The sequence below is a fragment of the Equus asinus genome, chromosome 11 (assembly GCF_041296235.1).
Source record: "Equus asinus isolate D_3611 breed Donkey chromosome 11, EquAss-T2T_v2, whole genome shotgun sequence".
NCBI lineage: Eukaryota > Metazoa > Chordata > Mammalia > Perissodactyla > Equidae > Equus > Equus asinus.
The window spans coordinates 32,347,194-32,364,720 of record NC_091800.1 but is presented as its reverse complement, the minus strand read 5'-3'; the positions used below and the strand labels follow the sequence as shown (position 1 = coordinate 32,364,720).

Here is a 17,527-nt window from a genome sequence, read left to right as displayed (position 1 = left end):
CCATGAGAGGAAGGCGAGATCGCAGAACACCTGACGTGCCTGAATGTGCTGAGAGGAGACCTGGACAACAGAGGACGTGTTTGCGATGAAAAAAATGACAAATATATAGAAAACAGGGTCACTTCCTCCTCTCTGTTCCCGTATTATTATTGTACAGATCTCTATTCTAATATTTAAAGGCTGCACTGTAACTTTTTATTTATATATATGCTTCTCTTCATATGTAGGCAATTATTAACTTTAGGAAAAAGAAAACACAGGCAAGAAAGGGAAAACAACTGTAGTTTACTGAATGACTCAGCTGTGCATAGTACTTATGCTGTGATAATAACATAAACATTGAATAAAGTTCTAAACAAAATTATTACATAACTATTTAGGAAGAATGGGAGACAGGACGTATGTATGTGTAGCGGGAAGACGGGTAGTGAAAGAGAGCTAAACTTTAATTTTCTATAGTAGAAAATCAATAGATAATGCCTAACATTGAAAAATAAATCAAGAAATATCAATGAAGGTATATTGTTTAATGATATAGAGGTAAACACCAAAAGAAACAGTTAAGAGTTGAAAGTGGTAGCCTCTGGGGAGGAGCAAATGGGAAAGAATCCCAGAACAGATGACAGAGGATTGGTAATTTTCATAAAAAGGCCTTGAAACACTATCTGGCTCAAGTTTCACGCATGTTTAACAATAATAAATTCAAAGGAAAATAAAAATAAGTGAAGGAAATCACAGAGTGCTATGACCTGTCTCTATCTACTCAGAGTGATCTCTGAAGATAGAATGGAGCCTCGGTTATATTCACAGGAGAGATGAAAATCGATCGAGATGAAGAGGGAACACTTACCATTCTGAGTCAAACCCTAAACATGATGCTCAAGGCCACCCTGTTCCTAAAAGTGTTTTCCTTTGTAAAACTGCTTGTGACCATTAGGGAGAACTTTGAGACTTTTCACAGAAAAGGGTTGTCATTTCCTGGTCATTTGGCTACAAATACAATGCTTCTGAAGTCCTTAGGGAAACTGACAGGCAGGCCGGCTGAGAGCTACTGCCCAATTGCTTTGACTCATCTCCTTTGTAATGGAACAGACAGATGATCCACATGCAAATAACATACAAAAGCTGAATGTTATAAACCGAGGATATGAAATGAGAGGGATCTTTATAACCTGCTGCCCTACTTACTGGGCTAGAGGAATTTGATGATATGCACCTCAGAACCATAAACAGCTGTGTAATCAAGTGAATTTTTTAATAATTTATACAGAGATAGTAAGGAATTTAACATTTCCTCTCTATGAAAAAATTTCAAGGAAATTTTTAAACAAAACTCTCCTTAAAACATAAATACAATAAGAAATACACTTAATTATCATTTGTAAGATTTTAATGTTTTAAATATGGCAGCAAATCCTTTGAGGGGATGGGAAGCTTCAATTAAATAAAGTCAGATTAAGGGACTAGGAATTCCCCAAGGTAACAATCTCTAATTACATCAAAATATCCATGAAAATATAATGAGACAGAAAATAACTTATATTTGCCAAACCTCCTCTAAGGAAAAGTATAGTATGTAGCTGAAAGAAATATTTTCCTTCAAAGTTTTTATTCTGAAATTTTTCAAACCTATAGAAAATTGAAAGAATAGACTATGAACAGCCATACGTCCTTCACCTAGATTTCACCAATTGTTAAGATTTTACCACATTTGTGTTCTTGCTCTCACTTGCTCTTTCTCTCCATGTGGTGTATGTGAGTTTGCATACACATATACATGTCTTTTTTCCCAAGAAACATTTGGAAACTGTAGACATCTTTTTACTTTATCCCTTAAATATCTCAGCATGCCTAAGAACAGGAATAGTCTTCTTCATAACCACAACACTATGATACCTAAGAAAATTAATATTAATTCAATATTACGTAAAATATATAGTCCTATTTAAACTTTTCCAATTGTCCCAAAAGTGTCTTTTATGGTTGTTTTAAATTTTCGGGCTGATCCAGGATCCAATTAAGTCTCAAGCATTGCATTTGGTTGTTAGTCTCTGAAAGGAATGTTTAAATAAGTCAGAAAGGGTAATCCTGCGTCAGGTGGCACACTCCAGGAATAACTGATGACTTCTTAGCAGGGTGGGCCAAGTTAATTGTGAGGCTTTTCTTTTCGGTTTTTGGTTGTTTTTTTTCTGAACGGATACAAAGTACAGGCCAAAACTGAACTGCTAGGACAACAGAAGAAAGATTACCTTCTTGAAACTAATGTTCTTATAAAATGTTAAAATACTTATGTAAAAGCACAGCTAAGAGTGCAGAGTACATGTTGGATAGCGACCTCCCGTTTTAAGAAGTGCCTAACTATGAGCATGACCAGGACACCAAATTATTGAGTTGTTCAAAGTTATCTTGACTTGACCCTAGGTTTAGGAGAATAAGAAAAAGAAGGTATCTAGAAACCAAGAGTAAGAGCAGTGTACCCAAAATTACCTCTCCCGCAGCTGCTCATCAGATACTTGCAGCTCCTCTTTCAAACGCATGTACCTGTCTTCTCTCAGCAGCCGAGAGCCATCATAGAGGCTGAGCTCTCGATCATGGATCAACCTAATGGGACAGGGGAAAGTCAGCAAATGAATTAAAACAGTTTTGAATGCTGAAGTTATTTGAGGTAGAAATCAGTCAATTAACATTTTAATCATGTCTATTATTACTGGCAATTGAGTCTAACAATTTTATTAGATGCACTTTTCAAAATTTCAAGTTGGCTAGTGCTGTTATAGCTGGAAAAACTGTTGGTTTCTGTACGGCAGGGCAGTAGTCATGGATAGCTGGATGTAGATAGGGAGGAGTGACACAAGGAGGAGCTGAAAAGGGGAAGGAAGGGACAAATGAAAAGAAATAGCTGAATGAGTGACTCAGGATAACCATGAGTCACTTCATTAACAAGGCAGGTGGCACATACTCCCTTGAGTATAATGTAACTCTTTGAGGGATAGTATTACCGAAATATTTCTATCTTTGTAGTTACAGGGTTTAAAATATCAAGTCCTCACAATGAAACTACTGCTATTTCATATATATATATATGACCTAACTGTCCACAGCACAAATACCATTGTCTTCCAGATGTTGCAGAGGTTGAAAAGTACTGTTCTAGATCTTACACCAACCCCTAAGTCTCTTGATGCCCACGTCACAGTTGCCGCACAAAAGCTCGCTCAGTAAGCACTGAGGGGAAGGGAGACTGCATAAGGCAGAGGTGAGGAGCATGGGCAGTGGAGTCAGTCAGATCTGGGTTCAAATCCAGCTCTGCACTTTATTAGCTGAATGACTGGGGAGGACAACTACTTCATCTCCCTAAACTTTTATCTTTTATAAAACTAGGGCAATAATACAAACCTCATAATAGTGCTGTGAAAATTAAACAGCTGATGTAAGGCAGATGCTTATATAGTTGTTCTCAATCTTGGCTGCACATTAGAATCTCCTGGGAAGGGTTTAAGAATTCCAGTTTTCAGGTTTCACCATGGATCAACTACATCAGAATTTGAGGAGGTGGAGCCCAGGCATCGGTTACTTTTAAGCCCCACTCTCACAAGCTGACTCCCAAGGTTGAGAATCTGAGAAGCACTGGCTTAGCACAATGCCCAGTAAAGAGTAAGAACTCCATTAATAGCTCCTGCTACTACTACTACTTGGTCTAACAGACAAGAGATAACCAATAAAAGGGGGGAGTACTATTTTGTTTGCATCTGCGTTTGTTTAGAAGAGAAAACTATTGTAAATCCATGGAATGTTTACGGTAAATCACTGAAAGTTAGTGACTGTTATTTGTAACTGCTCTCAAATCTACTCAAGATCAACACAATGTTTTTGGAATCTTTAATTATACTTAGCATCTGCATCTTGTCAAGGACAAAAAACTCTGAATGGTTAGTTGGGGAAAGGGATTATTCCGCTTATTTGAACTTTCCTGATAAGTCAAAGTTAAAAACCAAATGTCTACAAGTGATATAATCAAGAAGTAACAACAACAAACAAAATTTCAGTATCATTAATCTCCCAAAATGACAAAGGATGGGAATATTTTCCATGAAAGTTATACATGAAGACTTCTTTTAAATTCTAGAAAAGTTAATTAGGAATGTGTAGCTATTTTCCCCACCTAAACTGAAACAAGAAAAAAACAGTTACACAAACGTTCACGTTTGCAAACACAAGTGAGCTTTCTTAGCCTATATAAAACATAATCAAAGAATTACACATTTTATATAAGGAATTAAATTTTCTCTCTCAAAAATAAAATTACAACAAGATCAGCCAATAATTTAGAGCTATGACTCATAAGAAGTTTGTAAACAGTGAAACTGTGACTCTGACAAACTGTAGAAACTTCAGCTGTGTGACTTGTTGCGTGCATCCATCAGCATGCATAAAGTCTTTCAACCTAAAAGTTTTACAACCTAGAAGTTTTTTTTTTTCAGGTCTTACACACAGAATTTTGCTATGGCAGAGGCTTTTCCCAAAATGCTCATTATTTAAAGTTTTACTGTACTGTCTTTACAACAGTAAAAAAAATCTGCTGTTTTACTTGGATATAGAATTATAAGTTTCTCAGGATTTATGCAACCCAGTTTAAAAAAGAAGCCTGGCAGAGATCCACATCTACTGTCTATGTGGCGTGTTTTTTTGGATGTGTGACTCATACAAACCTTTGCAATACAGCAAGTGTGCCCACGTTGACCCGGTGAATGCCATCCAAGAGGACTAGCTTTCCTTCCAGAGCAGCATTCACAAGTGGTGAGGACCGCCAGGCAGTGTCTCCATTTGGAAGAGTGTATCTCTGCTGCAGCAAATCACGCGCTGTCATATCCTAAAACCAATCCCCACCACCCACCAAAGAAAATGCGGAATTAATTTTTTATGAAATAGATGGCAGCTTATTTAGCTTTACAGTTACCTTTCTCTGAATATAACATTCTGTACAACAAGTGGGAAGTTATCTTCTCCAATCCACCAAAGAGAAAAATATTCAGAAGCTTTTCTTGGTCATTTGAGTTTTGTTCCTATTACTCATTCACATAAGAGAGTAACAGTGAGGGTTTTTTTCACCTTTTTATTTAGCATTTTCTCCGTTTTAAAATGTTCATTTGGTATCTACACAGATGATGGCAGTAATTCCACCTGAACTTAATGGAATTTAACTTAATCAGCTTTACTCCTGCAGGCATCAAAATATGTAGATTCCTCTTTAAGAATTAGAAGCCACACAAACTCTATGGGCAGAGACGCTTACCAATAATGTGCATTTTCTTGCAGTTGATTAATTATCCTGAAAACTCATGCTAGGAACAAACACAGTGACTTGTTATATTTAAAGACACCTGAAAATGGAGGAAACTGAGGACAGTCATCGGATGAGGTACAGAATTGCCAAACAATAGCATGGCACTTATAAGCAATTTTTTAAAGCACAATGTGCTACCACTAAAATAGTGTAACAGATCTAAGCAAACTATTAATAGCAGTGGAATATTAAAGTTATCTACTGTAAAGAAATGGTGTCATAAAATATGAACAATTTTTTCTTACATGCATTAAAGTTGAAGATGATAGTTTCTTTTCTGCTATCACCTTCAGATAAATTTTGTCCTACTTATATTAAACAAAAGTTAAATGTTTACATTCTATTTTATCCAAAAATTTAAAGTCTTATGTAAATTCTTTGAAACCCAACTCCAAGTTTTAATCAGACAGAAAACTGCCATAATGAATTCGCTTATATTCACAATGGCAACAAATCTGTATTGATAGCAAAATAAAATGTAAGTCTTAATTATTTCAATGTTCTCACTATCAAAACAGTACTGACTTACATAGTATGAATAGACTTACAATGAATCATAAAGACACTTGAGAAACAATAATATTCAAATTCAGCAAGTTTCCATAGTCCTAAAGGGCTGGCTTTGGTATATTCTCAAAATTTGGCTTAACTCATTAATTATATTTAATTCTTCAATTGTGAATTTTAAATTCTATGCAAACTATAAGAGTATGTCATTCTAAGCTGCCAATGACGGTTACAGCTAAAACTAAATTTATCGCCATCATCAGTATTTATTAAGATGGTTCATGGTGAGAATGAGCTCATTCCCACTCATAGCTGTGCTATAGAACAGGAAATGGATTACTCTACAAGAAAAATAGGATACATCAAAATAAATATTTGTGGGTCATTTTCATAATCAAAGTATGAAAAAATCAAGTATGTATATATTCATATATGTGTGTATATATACACACACACATATATATACATATGCACACACATACAAAAACAGGTAAATTTAAAGAAAATTCCTGGTACTAATTATTCCACAAAAATATTCACTATATAGTTACATCACATATGGTCCTAGAGAATAAAACAAACAGAAAATGTGCTTTAGCACAATGCTTCTAAATCAAAGACGCATATCAGAAATAGTTGGAGGAACTTTTGGAAAATAAATAAGCTTAGGCCCCATCACTCTGAAGTTTTGCATTCAGTAGATCCAAGGCAGAGCTTACCACCTGTTTTTTATTAAACATTACATAAGTGATATCTGATACGCTTTCCGGGTGGGAAACACTGCTTTAAAAAAAGAGACATTAAGTTAATGTGAAACTTTGTCTCATCTTATTTATTTATACCCCCGTCCTTATTCTAATAGGATTCACGAGATTGCACAAGGTATACAAAATGCATAACAAAATGGTATAAATTAAAACATGAAAAAAAAGGAAAGAGAAGGCCTTGTTTCCTTTAAGCATTCCTATTGGTATTCAGACAGGCACTAACATGAAGAAGGCATCCCACTGATACCATTTTTTTTTTTTTTTGGAAGATTAGCCCTGAGCTAACTACCGACAGTCCCCCTCTTTTGCTGAGGAGGCCTGGCCCTGAGCTAACATCGGCCCATCTTCCTCTACTTTATATGTGGGACGCCTATCACAGCATGGCGTGCCAAGCGGTGCCATGTCCGCACCCCGGATCCGAACTGGCAAATCCCGAGCCGGTGAGAAGCAGAACATGTGAACTTAACCGCTGCGCCACCGGGCAGGCCCCCTGATACCATATTTTTTAAAGAAATGGACGGGTGTTAATTTTGAAAATCCCAGCTTCAGACTGAACATAGACGGTATCCTGACCCAACTCAGCTCTTGAGTCTTTTGGCTGAGCCCAGGAAAAGAGATGAAGAATGTGACTCTGGCCAAAGGGGTTCAGACTCATAAGGAGCTGAGGCCAGCAATTAGTAACATATTTTTTAAAAATTTCAACAGAGAAAATTCTTCATTCTCCTACCAACACATTCTGAATCACCATCTGCACGATATGAAAAAGCGCTACTTCATTTGGTCATGATTCCAAATACTTTCATATCTTAATTCACACAAGGTCTATAATACTTGCCTCATGCAAATAAGTAAATATTTACTACTAAAGATGATGAGAAAGAACAACCAGGACATAGGGCTCCTCTTTGCCAACCTGGCAGTTGGAGACTCCCTTATACTTACTGAAGTAAAACCAAATGAGTATTTGTTGCTATACAACAAGCAGTAACAGATCAACAGAGCTCAATGCTGTTAATGCCAGCCACAAGTACAGACCAGAAATAGTCTCCCTTTCTTCAATCTTCAAGGGGTAGAAAATGGAAAACACTTGACATTTCCTAAGCAGACTAGTTCAGTTCGGTTTTATCATCTACACTCTCTGCATGATATCATGTTAAAAAGAGCCATTCTTCACTTCTAATATATTTTTGCATTAAAATAAAACTCTCAAGAAAAAAAGCATTCCCTTTAATACAAGCTGTTGATTTTCATAATTAAGATCTTATCCTGGGAGAAAAGATAAAATTTTAGCTTTTCCTTAAAGAGATAATTGGCCCCACTTTCCACAATGAGTTATAATCTGAAATTATTTCAATTATGTGAAAGTTATTTTCAATTGGGTAAAAGCGCAAGGACATCAAAGTAAAGCAGTAGTTTCACAGAACTACTGCACCTAAGCAAACCTAATTAACAGGACTTTTTCAGCATAGTGTGAAATGGGTCCATGATATGAATTAATTTCAATAATAAGCTACTTTAAAATAGAGTAACAGCTTTCTCAGTATGAAACAACAAGAACAAACAAGCACAGAGATACAGAGATTAGACTGGTGGTTACCAGAGTGGGAAGGGGAAGGAGGAGAGGGGAGACGGGCACACGTGTACGGTGACCAATAGTAATTAGTCTTTAGGTGGTGAACATGATATAGTCTATAAAGAAATTGAAATATAATGACGTACACCTGAAATTTAAATAACATTATAAACCAATTAATAGAAAAATGAAATAAAATAGAGTAAAAGTATTTTCAAGTGTTTCTGTCTATAAAATATTTAGGCTTTAGTACCATGAAATTGTTTTAATATCTTTATTTATTTTAACATACACTGTATCATGGAATTGTTAAAAATATGTATCATTTCCTTATTCTTTCCACCTACACACACAACTCTAAAGCAAGTGGAAAGGCAAAAGTAAAAAAAGAAAGCATGCTTATTCCATACAAGCATTTTGAAGGCACACTAATAAAAATCAAGAAAGATGAATGTCCCCATTTTTGCATATATTTTTCTTATCCCTGAAACGTTTGAACTTAGAACAAAAATAGCACTAATGATATCATAGACCCCGAATCATTTCCTCTTTCTGCATTTCCTTAAAAAGTTTAAAATAACAGGACATGAACTCTAGTTCCTTTAGAGTTACCATTGTCTAACCTTCAACACCTCACCTTCATTCAGATCCCTGGAAAACATCCACATTTATTTCTTAAGATTCTATGTCATTTGGAATTTTGCTCTTTTGATTTGCAATGGAGAAACCCTACTGAAAATAAAAATATCCTATTAAAATGAGAAGCATAACTGCATGAAATGTATCAGAGAACACAGATTTGAACTCTAAGGCAATCATATACCTTAACGTTTTTAGTACCTTTGAATAGCACACACTCATTTTTCTGAGATTCCCTTGATAAACCTAGATACAAGTCATTGGTTTGATAAAATAACTGCAAAAAAGTGGTTGTGTTTAGTGGCTAGAATAAGATTAGATTAGTTTCCCAAGCTATAATAATATCGTTTAGAAAGACAACTGAAAATCTTATAGTAAATTTTTAGTGTATAAAGAAATCTGAGCTACCTCTCTCTTTAAATATGAATATTGATAAAAAAGTAAAATTTTACATTATAATGCACCTATAGTTTTTCTGATAGAAAACAAATAATTATAGTAAAAGTAGGATATCAGTCAAAGTGTATATAGGGAGCAGGCTCAGTGGCATAGTGGTTAAGTTCGGCACGCTCTCCTCCGGCAGCCTGGAGTTTGTGGGTTCGGATCCTGGGTGCAGACCTATGCCATTCATCAAGCCACACTCTAGTGGTGACCCACATACAAAATAGAGGAAGACTGGCACAGATGTTAGCTGAGGGCCACTCGTCCTCCAGCAAAAAGAGGAAGATGGGTAACAGATGTTAGCTCAGAGACAATATTCCTCACCAAAAAAAAAAAAAGTGTATATGGAATATGACTTCACCATGGAGAAAAAAATACAGATTTTTACCACATTGATGGACCCAGAAGAGTTTCAGAAAGTAAGCTGGCTTGCAAAAATATGTGTAAATAATATATTATAAAATTAAAAATAAGTGGATAAAGAAAACTAAACAAGGGAAGATGAAACCAAGAAAGGTAAAGACGATACACAAAATGCATATTATAAGAAGAATCTAAAAAGTGAATCTAATCTTCCTAATGTCAAACACAAAAAAGAGTGACATAAAAAAGTAATATAAGTCATAACAACCACAGCACTGACACCAAAAAAGAGGCAGCACTGCAATTCTTGATAATGAGATTGAGAAAAATGTGTCTCAGGGGCCATCACATAAAGAATACTGTGTTAAGGAGTTAAAATAGAAGTAACAATAATTATAGTAACTAATACTTATGGAGAGCTTACTAGGTACCCAATAAATTAACTCATGTAATCCTTATAATCCTAAGAGATAGGTACAATTATCATCTTCATTTTACCGATGAGAAAACTGAGGTTCAAAGAGGTTAAATAGCTTACCCAAACAAGGACACAGAGCTAAGAAGCAGAGGAGCCAAGAATACTATTATGACAAATACAGCAACAAATTTCAGTAAAACAAATTTCACAGAGAAAAAGCTGGTCTGGATTAATTAATCTATGGATATATAATGGAATTGATATACCAATCACACACCTCTCAGGCTACCCTTCACAAATGCTGTTTCTCAAATTCTTTGAGAAGAGTCAGCAAGCAGTCACTACGATGTTAACCAATCCCTGAAATGCCCCCAATGAAGCCAGTCTCTTTCACTGCTTAAAAGTAGCTTTAAGTACATATATAAAAAATTGAACTAAAAATGCTTTAGTTAACAGTAATTGTAGCTCTAGGTGGACAGGATTCTTCATTTTTATTTCTGAACTACAAATATAAACCGGGGCATTTAATTTTTTTATTGGGGTAAATAAGTATTATTTATTTTTTTTCCCCAAAAGAAACTAGCCGGAATTCTATAGACTTTCCAGGTCTACCTCAAAGAAATTTTTCTTATTTGAGCAAAACTTATCCTACCGGTAGTGATAAATACTAAGAAGATCTGGGATTTAAGTGAATAAAAGAATACACCAAGACTAGCTGACACAAGCCATCAACTTTGCAAGAAGGGATTAATTACGTCCATACCTATTAGTGGCAGAATACTGCATAAATACTGCATAAACAGAGAACATTAATAATTTTTAGATCCTGGAATAAAAATGAAGCCACTATTTACAGTCTAAGCACGCTCAGTGAACAGAACACAAGGCATGCTGCCAACATTCCTCAGTGTCATTTACGTTTGATCTCAAACAAAAAGGACTCTTACATAGATTGTAAAATTATTTATAAACTCTTCCATACGTTTCTCTCAAGTTCTCCTTCAAAGAATTATTTTTAACCTGTGCCACATATAATAAATGCTCCCATTATGTACACAATGATGGCAATACAAGTGTACCATGATTGTTTTAAGTTACTCTGCTATCCATGGGAAGAAGCTGATTTTGAATCATTTATAGCTCTCTTCATTGTAACCAGTGGGATCTATTTCAAGATCATCTGCTCTAGTTAAAGATTTAGTCTACGAACATTAAACAAAATTCTTCTCATTGAAGCTAACCAGAAATCAAACCCACTATCTCACTAACTGATCCAACAAAAGGATATCTTAATAAAGTCACAAAATAAAATATAAAGTTAAGGTCAGTGTAGGTACAAATAATGTAATATGTATTCAATGAAGATACCAAATCAAATCCCCTTCTACTATCCTTCCGGTACTGCAGAGGCTAGAGAACTGGAGACATCATTTCTTAGATGCCTTTGCAGCTAGAGTTCTGTGGGTGACCCTGGTTCTACTAAGCATTCTCACATACACAAAACTCGGAACTGAAAAAACCGGCAGTGAGCAATGAGAGGGAGGTGGCAGCCAACATGAGGAGACATGCTCTTCTAGAACAGCTATGGCTGAAGTTCTCCTGGCTCTGTCATTCCTAACTGGATAAAATCTAAACCCTGTTCCCTGTCTCTCCCAGAAATTCTGTAAGCTACCTAATACCCTGTAATAAATCCCTCTCAGTTTTAGAAAGCCAGGATGGATTCTATTGTCCACAACAAAAACCACAACCCAAGGATAACGATATTTTAAAAGTAACCCAACTTACTAAAGCTTGTGAAGAAATGTTCACAGACAACTAACTACATAAAAAAGGGTAAGAACAGTTTCAAAAAGGAAGGCAAAAAGCAGAGATGTTAGAGAGTAAAACCCCAGTACACACAATCTAAAGAACCACATTTTATTCAAATGGTACTGCAAACTTTGCTGCATGTTACCACAAATGTTTGACTCTGTTAGAATAGGTGGGAATGTAGAAATCAATTATAGTTTAAACATATGAAATATTTGTCTTATAATAAGTTAGTTTTTAAAAGCAAGTAACAAATAAGATGTAAAATCAAGGTAGGTGTAAGTACTAATAACTTGCTCAGTAGTTAGTAAAGATACCTGGAGCAGATATGGCATTTGGCCTTCCTCAACAACACTCAGCCAACATGGAAAGTAGCACAGCTGAAAGGATAGGTACACTATGAGGAAAGGTGGGTTTCAATTCCAATTCTGCCACTTACAACATGATAAATGCATCAAGTGAGCAACATATGTTTAGAATTAAATGAGATAATGTCTGGCACCTAATGGATATTTAATAAATGACAGCTGAATCACAATCAATTAAAGAAACAAAATACAAATACATTAAAATTTAAGTCTAACACTAAATCTAAGTTTAACAGTTCAAGACACTAATATAAGTGATATGACAAAGCTGTATGACAGAAGAAATTCTTGTCTTAGAATTTAAAGAAAACATAATATTGAAACAGGTAGGAATTAGTAAAGAAAAGTTGACAAGGATCAGATTTGAGCTGGTCCTTTAAAAATAAATTTTTCAAAATTTATTTTTTAAATTTTTCAAAATTTATTTATCCACTCATTCACATGACTGCCTACTACATGCAAGTCACTGTTCCAGGTGCTGAAGATACAGCAGTGAGAAAGATAAACATGGACCTTACATTCCAGTGGGAAGAGAACAAAAGTAGACAAAGGAAAGGAGACAGAGGATGAGAAGGAAGGAAGGGAGGAGGAGACAAAAATAAGAAAAACTATCACATAATGATCAGTGTTATACAGAAAATACCGGGTAATGTGATAGCAAATGACTCTGAGGGTCAAGGATGCTTTCTCTAAGTATATTCAGGTTGTGATTTGAATGACTAGAGGCCATGTGAAGATCAGGGGAAGAGTATTCCAGGCCTAGGCAACAGCCTGTGCAAAACCTCTGAGGCAGAAAGAAGTTAAACAGATTTAAGGGACTGAAAATAGCCAGTGTAGCTGAAACATAATTAACAGAGAGTCTAGCAGGGAGAGAGAAGGCTGGAAAGGCAGGCATGGGTCAGATCATATAGGGGAGTGGCTCTCAACTCTGGTTGCCCATTAGAATTACCAAGTGGCTTTTGTGAAAACACTGAAGTTCAGGCCCCACCTCAGACCAAATATTTCTTATTTTCTGGTGGTGGAGCCTGGACACTGGAAGGTTTTCAAAGCTCCTTGGGTGGTTCTAACAGATAGCCAAGGTTGAAAAGCATTGATGGAGGGCTCATAAGCCAGGGTAAGGAGTTCTTATTTTATTCTAAGTATGATGGAGGGCCATTGACAGATTCTAAGTGGGGAAATGACATGATCTGATTTACATTCTTAAAAGGTCACTCTATTCTTTAGAGAATGGAATATGGAATGCAACATATTCTAATTAAATATCTACAAATGTTTAATATCTACAAATAAATTAAATATCTACAAAAGAGAGTAGAAATTAAATGTTCTCACCAACAGAAAAGAGAGAAATTTAAAAATAAGTAAATATCTACAACCAACCAACTTAAGACACTGATGAAAGAGATTGAAGAAGACACAAATAAACAGAAAGATATTCTGTGCTCAGGGATTAGAAGAATCAATATCGTTTAAATGTCTATACTACCCCAAACAATCTACAGATTCAGTGCAATTCCTTTCAAAACTCTGATGGCATTTTTCACAGAAACAGAACAATCCTAAAATTTGTAGAGAATCACAAAGGATGCTGAACAGCCAGAGCCACCTTGAGAAAGAAGAATAAAGCCGGAGGCATCACACTTCCTGATTTCAAACTATATCATAAAGGTGTAGTAATCAAAACTGTATGATATCGGCATAAAAACAGATATAAAGGGGCCAGCTGTGTGGCCAAGTGGTTAAGTTCGCATGCTCTGCTTCGGCAGCCCAGGGTTTCGACAGTTCAAATCCTGGGTGCGGACATGCCACTGCTCATCAAGCCATGCTGAGGTGGCATCCCACATGCCACAACTAGAAGGACCCACAACTAAAAATTCACAACTATGTACCAGGGGGCTTTGGGAGAAAAAGGAAAAATAAAATCTTAAAAAACAAAAAACAAAAAAACAGACATATAGATCAATGGAACAGAATAGAGAGCCCAGAAATAAACCCACATATATATGGTGACAAATTTATGACAAAACATTGGGGAAAGGGTAGTCTCTTCAATAAATGGTGTCAGGAAAACTGTACCACCACATGTAAAAGAAAGAAACTGCACCCCTACCTTACACCATATACAAAAATCAACTCAAAATTGCTTAAAGACTTGAACACTAAGATCTGAAATCACAAAACCCCTAGCAGAAAATATAGGCAGTAAGCTCCTTGACACTGGTCTTGGTAACTATCTTTTGGATTTGACACCAAAAGCAAAGGCAACAAAAGCAAAAATAAACAAGAAGGACAACATCAAACTAAAAAGGAAAAGCTTCCGCACGGCAAAGGAAGTAATCAACAAAATAAAAATGCAACCTACTGAATGGGAGAAAATATTTGTAAATCATATATCTGATAAGGGTTAATATCTAAGATATATAAAGAATTCATACCATCAATAGCAAAAAAACAATTGATCAAAAAACAGGCAGAGGAATTGAACAGACATTTTTCCATAGAAGACCAGAAATGGCCAACAGGTATATGAAAAGGTGCTCATAATCACTAGTCATGAGGGAAATGCAAATCAAAACCACAATGAGATACCACCTCACACCCGTTAGAATGGCTATTATCAAAAAGACAAGAGATAAATCTTGGTGAGGATGTGGAGAAAAGGGAACCTTTGTGCCTGTTGGTGGGAATGTAAATTGGTGCAGATACTATGGAAGACAGCATGGAGGTTCCTCAAAAAATTAAATAGAACTACCATATGATCCAGCAATCCCACTTCTGGGTGTATATCCAAAGAAAATGTCAACAGGATATTGAAGAGATATCTGCACTCCCATGTTTATTGTAGCATTATTCACAACAGCTAAGATATGGAAACAACCCTAGTGTCTATCCACAGATGAACAGATAAAGAAGATGTGATACACAGACACACAAACACACACACACATACATACACACACACACACACAGGAACATTATTCAGCCATGAGAAAGAAGGAAGTCCTGCCATTTCCAACAACATGGATGGACCTTGAGGACATTATGCTAAGTGAAATAAGCCAGACAGAGAAAGACAAATACTCCATGGTATCACTTATATGTGGAATTCAAAAAGAAGGTCAAACTCTTAGAAACAGATAGTAGACAAGTGGTTGTAAGGGGCTGAGGGAAATAGGAAGAGATTGGTAAAAGGTACAAACTTTCAGGTATAAGATGACTAGATCTGAGGATATAATGTAAAAAATAGTGACTACAGTTGATAACACTGTATTATATAATTGAAATTTGCTAAGAGAGTAGAACTTCGCTGTCCTAAAAAAGAGAGAGAGAGAGAAATATCTACAAATGTTCAGCTGACATAACTGATGTGTTCTTAAAAAGTCTGTAAAGTATAATTCCATATACCAAATGCACTTTCCACCAAATTCTCAACAATATGTCCAGGGATGGTGGGTTAGAGCGACTGGAGATGTCCATAGCTATAGTGGATCCTGCAAAAAGCAAATGATGTTAGACTGATAATTGGCTGTGGAGGGTAGTAGGGTAGATGGGGAGAAGGCTAAGAAATGTGCCATGGCTGCAATACCTAACAACTTTTGATTGGCTTGATGTGTTCCTTTTGGAACCTTCCTCACAAAACTAAAGCTGCTTTCTCTGAATTGCTCCCCCAAAGGAGACACTGGGTAGCAGGGAGCCAAATACCTGTTCACCAGATGGGAGATAGGGAGGAGTTGATGAATTCAGGGAGCATCATTAAGGATAAACATGGAGCCTCCAGCCTGAAGCAGCACAGGAAGAGGCTTGCTAAGATTAAAGAAACAGGCTGGTGGAGGTAGCAGGGCAACCTTCTCACCATGTCCAGTTTCCTACCTAGGTGAGGGCACAATGGGCATCACTGCTCTGCTGCGCAGAGGCTACCTGCCTGCAGCTACCTAAATCTGGGAGAGCTTCAGGGAACAACAGGAAGTGAGCAGGAAGCGTCACAGGAGCTGGGCTGGCCAAGGCCTCTCTTCAGACTGTTAGTATTTTAACAATAGTCAATAGAGTGTAAAACCAGGATTTTAGCAACTTCTACCAGCTTAAATCCCAAGCTACTTCAACTCTAAGTCCCCAGAGGCACTAGTTGAGCTCTGTTAAAGAACGCCTTTCCCTTTGCTGTCCTTTTTGACTATTTCTATGCTTCTGCCAAATGGCTTTCAAGATATTTCTACTATGAAACAGACTGGCTTGTAAATCAGCAATAAAATTCTACGCATTCAGAAAGTTTGGATCCTGAGTAATTGGGTTTTTTTAATAGGGAAGAAGAGAAAAACAAACCATTTAGGAATCACAGAAGGCAACTATATGATAAAGCTGAGAAGTATTTATTTACTTTTTATTTCCAAGAATAAAATACGCTCACAAAATATATTGTACTTACAAAAACAGTGAATTTCAAAATCAAATCAAAGTTCTATCCTTTATTTTCTTCTTTGACATATTCCCCATAAGAAATATTCCCACTAACCTTTGGCAAACTCCTCACTCTTGTAGTGATCTTTGATAACTATAAAATCCTGAAGACCCTTAAAAGATTGCCCTAAGACCCTAATAAAAATTACTGTAAAGTACATTTAAAACAAAACTACTGATTAATGGAGATGGTCAAGCCTAACAGTGTGTTCTTACCCACAGTACTGGGAATTTATTACATAGTGTCCTTAAATTTGGAACTATTCCACAGAAAATCCCCAAATTTGAAATCCCTTCCCTCTTCAAATTTATGGATCCTATGTTTTTGGATCGCCATGGATGGTAAATGAAACACCTTTCAGGCTGGAGTTCCTTATTTAGTAGGATTCATTGGTTACTTCTGTTTTCTTCCTTGAGCTAATGAATTTGTTTTTTTTGTAATGTTTATTTTTATACACATGCCCAAAAACCTTCCAGTGTGTTTTTATAAATCTAATAAATACCTCATAACTAAATTTTCTTAAGATAACATAAAAGATGTTGTCTATTACTTTAAACGTATGCTGCTTCAATTAAATAAGAAGTTCAATGCATACTTTCAAAGTTATAAAAGATCTGAATATCAAGTTTGGATACTTTCTTTAAAAAAGCAAATGTAAGACTTATTGCCTTTTAAATAGAAAATTTATTCAACATAAGACAGTTTCTTGAAAATGAAACTTTATCATGTACATTGCAGAGTTAAGCTTTAAGGTACACTTTGCACTTGTAGAATATACAAGTTTAAAAGATTATCAAGTTAAACAAGAAAAAATCTTACCTTTTCAATACATAACTTTGTGTAAT

At 35.9% G+C, this 17,527-nt stretch overlaps 1 protein-coding gene across 2 annotated transcripts in view; it reads right to left on the bottom strand.

Annotated features, from left to right (window-relative positions):
- Nucleotides 1-17,527, bottom strand: part of VWA8 (von Willebrand factor A domain containing 8) — a 357,448-nt gene that overhangs the window by 251,383 nt on the left and 88,538 nt on the right. For both annotated transcript variants that reach the window (XR_011492999.1, XM_014866869.3), the window contains exons 13-14: nucleotides 4,710-4,870; nucleotides 2,488-2,601 (exon numbers count right to left, since the gene is read on the bottom strand). Coding sequence is in view for 1 of the 2 variants with exons in the window: in XM_014866869.3 (XP_014722355.3) it covers nucleotides 2,488-2,601; nucleotides 4,710-4,870 (275 nt within the window). In the remaining variant the exon portion in view is untranslated. The remainder of the gene's footprint in view (nucleotides 1-2,487; nucleotides 2,602-4,709; nucleotides 4,871-17,527) is intronic.